The sequence below is a fragment of the Cyclopterus lumpus genome, chromosome 6 (assembly GCF_009769545.1).
Source record: "Cyclopterus lumpus isolate fCycLum1 chromosome 6, fCycLum1.pri, whole genome shotgun sequence".
In the NCBI taxonomy this organism is placed as follows: domain Eukaryota; kingdom Metazoa; phylum Chordata; class Actinopteri; order Perciformes; family Cyclopteridae; genus Cyclopterus; species Cyclopterus lumpus.
In genome coordinates this window covers 14,870,545-14,876,801 of record NC_046971.1, presented here as the reverse complement: position 1 = coordinate 14,876,801, position 6,257 = coordinate 14,870,545, and the positions used below count along the sequence as shown (strand labels likewise).

General features: G+C 44.4%; 1 protein-coding gene across 1 annotated transcript in view; it reads left to right on the top strand.

Moving 5' to 3' along the window:
* Positions 1-2,073: 2,073 nt before the first annotated feature.
* Positions 2,074-6,257, top strand: part of LOC117732300 (genetic suppressor element 1-like) — a 34,297-nt gene continuing 30,113 nt past the window's right edge. Inside the window, exon 1 of the mRNA XM_034535172.1 lies at positions 2,074-2,782. Within this exon, the coding sequence (XP_034391063.1) occupies positions 2,746-2,782 (37 nt within the window). The 5' untranslated portion in view covers positions 2,074-2,745. The remainder of the gene's footprint in view (positions 2,783-6,257) is intronic.

Here is a 6,257-nt window from a genome sequence, read left to right as displayed (position 1 = left end):
ACGTTTCCAGGGCGATGAGGTCAGAGGTGGAAGCTCGTTATTGGCTGTTGTCTGTAATCATCACACATCGGGCTGTGTGTTTGTTGGCCCTCCTCCTCCTCCTCTCTTGACCCCGACGACTCGGCTCCGTGCAGAGGAGTGTGACCCTCAGGGGCCAAAGGGTCTCGACTGTCTCGACCTCGGAGGTCAGGGGTGTTTGCAGAGGGGTGGCGGGTGTCTTTGTGTGTGTGTGTGTTAACAGCTTAGGCTGATCATACAGAAAGAAAGACATATATAACAAATTAATGATTCAGATTCAGAAGTAATTGCAAGGAACTGACAGAAAAAAACATCCTTTTTTATGACAACCATTCTCTTCATCACGTCCACTACACACAAACACTCACCCGCTTCAACTCCTCTCTTTCCCTCACACCCACTGCCACCTCTCCATCCTCTTTGCTGTTTCCTTATTCTTTATCTCTTCTCTCCAGTCTGCCCCTGATGTCAGTTTGTGGTTTCGCTGATGTTTCACAACTGCTCCCACAGCTGTTGATCAGTCTGTCTGTGTGTGTGTGTGTGTGTGTGTCTCCACAGAGCTGTGTTTCAGAATGATTGTGACTCAAATGGTGTGCGTGCTTGTGTGTCCTTCTGCGTTTCTACACTGTTTATGTTTATATCTGTGTGTGTATATACAGTGTGCTCTTCATTGAATCAAAGGTAACAGATGGGTTATAGATATCTCTTTGAGACCCACACAATCAATCGTATCACCAGCACACATAAATGTAAAGATGGGAGATAAAAACAAAAAAGAAGAGAAGGGAGAGGATAAATAAATTCAGGTGAAATGGGAAGAAACTGAGAAAGAAAAAATTATCTTAATTTCAAAAACATGTCTGTGCTCACCTAAATTCTTAGATTTGAACAAAACACTGCGTGTCTATGTGGCTGGATACAGATGACAGAGAGAAATGAGAGCGACCGTGTAGAGATGCAGACAGTGATAGAGCAGCCAGGCTCCTCCGGGCTGCCATGGACACAGAAAGACAGAAATTACGAGCTGCAAAAGACACTCCAAAATGTCTCCGTTGACTTTAAACCACCAACAAGCAGGACGCCACAGAACCCCCTCAGATAATTGCCCCTGATGGGGTATCATTCCCATGTGATGCAGCTCTGGTTTGGTGCTGTACGTGTGTGTGGGCAGCTGTTTTGGGCTCCAGCTCTAACATGGCTGTGAAAGAATTGGGTCTCATTGACAGTAGATGGGATGTTAGCTTGCCAAGAGTGGACAGTAATTGATGGAAAGCCTGGCTAACGTGATGTGTCAGACATATGAGGCCTGTCTAATCAATGGGAGCATGTGACTGGTTTTAGGGCTATGTGTATGTGTGTGTGTGTGTGTGTGTGTGTGTGGATGATACAGTTATGCTGGTCACATCACGGAATACACCAGCATGTCTGCGATCCAAAGCAGCAGACTGTTGATTTTCAGGACTGGAGGCTGAAAAAAGTGTGGACGAAAAAGAGAGGAGAAGAGGAGGAGATCTGAATGAAGCAGATGCTTAAGGGCAGGTTTGAACCCCCCTTTCTCCTTGTTCACACACACACACACACAAACACACACACACACACACACACACACACACACACACACACACACACACACTTTTTCCTCTCCTTCACTCTCCCTTCCTCTCTCTCACATGATGAATCAGCTGTCACTCAGGCACCAGTCCAATCTACTGATAATGAGAACTGCATCAACACTCTCTCGCCTCTCTTCCTCCCTTCTTTTTCTCTCAATCTCTTTTTACTCACTCACTTACTCACTCACACACACACACACATACACACACTTACACACACATGTACCCACATACACATGCCAACTAAATCATCCTTCCTCCTCTCTCACATTTCACACACACAAACATGGGTGCACGACACACTCACATAAACTCATTCATCTCTCCCTCACTCATCCGTCTTATGATTCTCCTCCCCTTCTCTTTTCCTTCCTCCATCCCTCCCTCTTTTCTCTCCCTCCTCCTCCTCCTCCTCCTCCTCCTCCTCCTCTGTGCTCGATGAGCTGAGCAGTCAGTGGTGGGACTGAGGCAAAGGAGGGAGGATAAAGCCAGAATAGAGACAGAAAAGAGAACAGAGGCAGAGAAAAACAGATCATTATACAGCAAACGAGCAAGAGGCCACTGAATGAATAACAAGGAAGGGATTACAAAGCGCAGGACTAAAAAAAAGGAGAGGACGCCGGCTGAACACTCTCTCTCTTTCTCTCTACTCTCTCTTTCGTTCGCTCCCTCCCCCCTCTTCCTATCCTCCCTATCACCCTCCCAACTCTCTCAGAGGCTCTCCCTCTCAGGCGAGCTTCTCCGTTAAAGATGGCATGAGCACGCTGTCACCCATCCTCAGCTTGTGGAGCGGTTTCTTCTCCTCGTTTTCTCTCTTTCTATCGCTGTACTTCTGCGTCTTCTTCCGCTCTGTCTCCCTCTGATCCCTCTACCTCCTCGCTCTAAACGGGTTCAGTCCAGAGGGGAAAGAGGAGGGGAGGGAGCTAGACAGAAGCTGACCTCTCCCCTCATCGCTCTTCGCACCCGCAGGGCCCAAACAGAGCCGGAGGAGGGAGCCTTCTGATGACTTACACCAACAAGGAGCTCCTTAACCCGGCCGATTACAGACCTATCCCCCCTCCCTGCCTCCTGTAGTCTCTTCTTCTCTCAGTCAGTGGATGAGTGATCCAGGACCATGTTTGGTTTAAAGACTCCACACTTCTACCTACCAGGTAAGACCACTTTTATACAGTCTTTCATTTTTCTGTGGACACTCTGTGCTGGTATTCCTCGTGCTGTCAAACTGTGTGCTGGTCACATGGCTGCAGAGAGTAAATTTCCCTTTCATTCAATCATTCTTTCAACACATAATTAATAGCTTGAGTGATGTCACATTGATTTACGGTCTTCTGCCAGGTAAGGAGAGTTACCCTGTGCCTCTGGAGCAGTCACAGACACGGCAGCCGGCGTGTTATGATATTTAGATATAAATTCATCATTATTCTTACACAGAAAGGCCAAGCAACATGTTTTTTCAGTCAAAATAACAAAAGCTATATTGCATAATTTCAGTTGAGTATTTTCTTTTTGCTACTATGTGTAAGTCACTGTATATTTACAATTATTTAACGTATCTGTGTACACCCTTAAATCTTGAATTTATTGTTTTACTAGTTTTCCCAAAGAGAGATTGGATCTTTTTAATATTTGGATGTGGCTTATACGGTTGACTAAAATTCAGCAAAACACTTTAATAATCCATCAATCATTTTTAAAGCAAAAAGCAGAACATAAAATGAAAATATTTGCCAGGATTCATAGTCTTCAATGATATTAAGCTGAATATGTTGGGGTTTTGGACGGTTGGACGGCCAAAACTATCTATTTCAATATGCCAACTTGAGCTTTTGGAAATTGTGAAGAGCATTTTCTGTTTTCTGACATCTTCTGGACCAAACAGTTAAAACAATCTACAGTTTAATCAATCATTTAAAAAAAGTGAGGTGTGATAATGAAGGTTGCTCTGCGGGTTGTGTGTTTTTTATTTGCTTGACTGTTTATCTCTCCTTTGCTGTGGAGCTTTTGCTGCTTCAGCCAAACAGCCTGAACGTCTATTGTCTGTAGTCTTTCAGGCAACTGTGTGATATAGAAGCGAGTGCAGCCAGTGTCAGTGTGGAGGCAGGTGTGAGGTTACCTGAGAAAGGTGCTTAAACATGCCTGATGGCAGCATGACAGAACAACACCGAAAAGAGAAAGGAGGGGGAGGGAGAGGTCAGTGAAAAGGCAGTGTGAAGAAGAGAAGGTGAAGAGGAAAGAAAGGATGTGTGAAGTAGGTTTTTGTAGATTTAAGCAGTAAAGGAATTGATGTGAAGGATAACGTTTGAAGGCATGACGGCAGACCTTCCCGACGTGTCTTTACCCCGACCTTTAACCCTGATCTCTGACCTTCTAGTTGTCTGGGCCAGACTGTGGTCAATGATTAAAAACCTGCTGTGGCAAAAGGTGAAAAGAGACACAGAGAGAGATAGAGAAGCAGGGAGGGAGGGATTGAAGGGGGGAATTAGAGGGCGGAGGGCAGATTAAACAATGTTCTTTGCCTTGTGAATCTTTCATGCTGGTTTTTGAATTATACATCTGCTTTCATAAATGATTGAATCAGAGTGATTATGTGGTGCTTTGTCAATGTTTGTATATTTGTGTGTGTGTGTGTATGTGTGCGTATTTCTGCGTGTGCATGTGAACGAGAGGAAGAAGAAAATCTCTCCAGGAAGCAATCCCTCCCCTCCCCTCCCCTCCCTCCCTCCCTCTCTCCCTCCCTCCCTCTCTCCTCTCCTCTCCTCTCCTCTCCTCTCCTTTCCCTCCCTCCACTCTGTTTCCATTTCCTAGGTCTTGCTTAATGTCTGTGTAGCATGTGTACTTTTCAGCATCTGTGTGCATGAGTGTGCTTTTTATGCATGCGTGTAAAAAGGTTTTTGTCATAGTGTATGTGTATGTGTGCACCTGTCTTTTTTGTTTGTGTTTATGTGTGTGTGTGTGTGTGTGTGTGTGTGTGTGTGTGTGTGTGTGCTCTCATCATTTACACACTGGAAGATGCCCCAGCCCCCCTCCTGGTCCTAACTGCCGTTGCTGTGGAGACACTGTCAGCCACACGCTCGCTCCTCAATGATCATTTGACAATGTAGGGGGTGAGGGGTAAAGTGTGCGTGTCTCTCTGTGTGTGTGTGTGTGTGTGTGTGTGTGTGTGTGTGTGTTTGGAGTGATTACTGTGTGATTGTCAGGGTAGAAGGATTGGAGCAGAGTAAGGATGAGACAGGAATGTAGATTAGAAACGACAATACAAAATCAGGTTCATGATACATATTATCTACATGTATATCTAAAACCATAAAAAATAATAAATAAATATCTGAGGAGACATGACAGACCAGGTGTGCGTGTGCGTGTGCGTGTGCATGTGAGTGCTGCATTCACGCATTGTTACCCAGAGCACACCGTGACCTTAACATGGTATCATAAGGAAGAGAAAGTGGCATTTTGCTATCTCTCACTCTCTGGACCCCCCGGTGGTATGCGCCACACACATTACAGCAGTTTACTGTTTTCCTTCAGTGACTCGTCAGATGATCGCTATTCAAATATCTTTTTTGAAATCAGAATGTATTCCCATGAGAAGGTGCATCAAGGGTGCTGGGAGTTTGCAAATTATGAAATAAACAAAACCATCTCTAACTGTTTTAAAAGGATAAGGCGAGAGATATTCACATTGTGTTAGTCCATCTCTCAAAACTTGTGTACTTCCCCTTCACTGGTCTGTGGCACTCAACTCAGATCGTATTTGTTAATACAAGGGACAATTATATACTTTTTTGTTTAACAATAGCGAAGCTATATATTTGAACAGTCGGGCACTGTGCTTGCAAACAAATGTTACTCAAGGGGGAGTCTGTGTATTTTTGGGGACTATTTTCAGCTGTGGATTAACACACATTTGTCCCTCAGTGAGAATTCAGCAGTAGGACAGTGTGTGTTGGATTAATTCAGAATAAACTACAGTGTGCATCACAATGAAGGCACATGTCACCCAGACAATAAGGAAAAATAAGGAATACATCACCAGATTTGTCCTTTAGTATTATATTATACAGATGCCCAGCTTGCTGAAATAGTTCATCTCCAGTTCTCACAATGTCACCAGGTCGAACTCGGCTCAAACATCTGCATGAAGAATGAACACACACTCAGTGACATTTGTGTTTTTTCTGTCCATGTATGCATTCACTCACATGCTCACACACATTATAAGTGGCGAGTCAATAGGTGAGAGAGCCGGGTCGTTGACGTGTGTATTAGCCTGCCATATTTATTGGCTGCTGTGGTATTTTCGGGGGTTGGGTAGCTGTGTTCGACTTGACCTCTGCATTGATTTCCATGATATGTGTTATAGCTACAAGGACACTGTGGCTTGTGATTTATGGCAGATGTCACATGAACGTACACACACACACACACACACACACACACACATACACACATTGTACAATACACACACACATACACTTCTCACTCAGCTTAAGGCTGCCGTCCTTTGAGTGCGGCATTTCATAACTTCACTCTAAATATCTTTCCTGCATTGCCGAGCAGCAGCAGCAGTTTTACCTAAACAAATAAATACTTGTTTCTTACTGCAGAAGAGTAATGACCTCAACA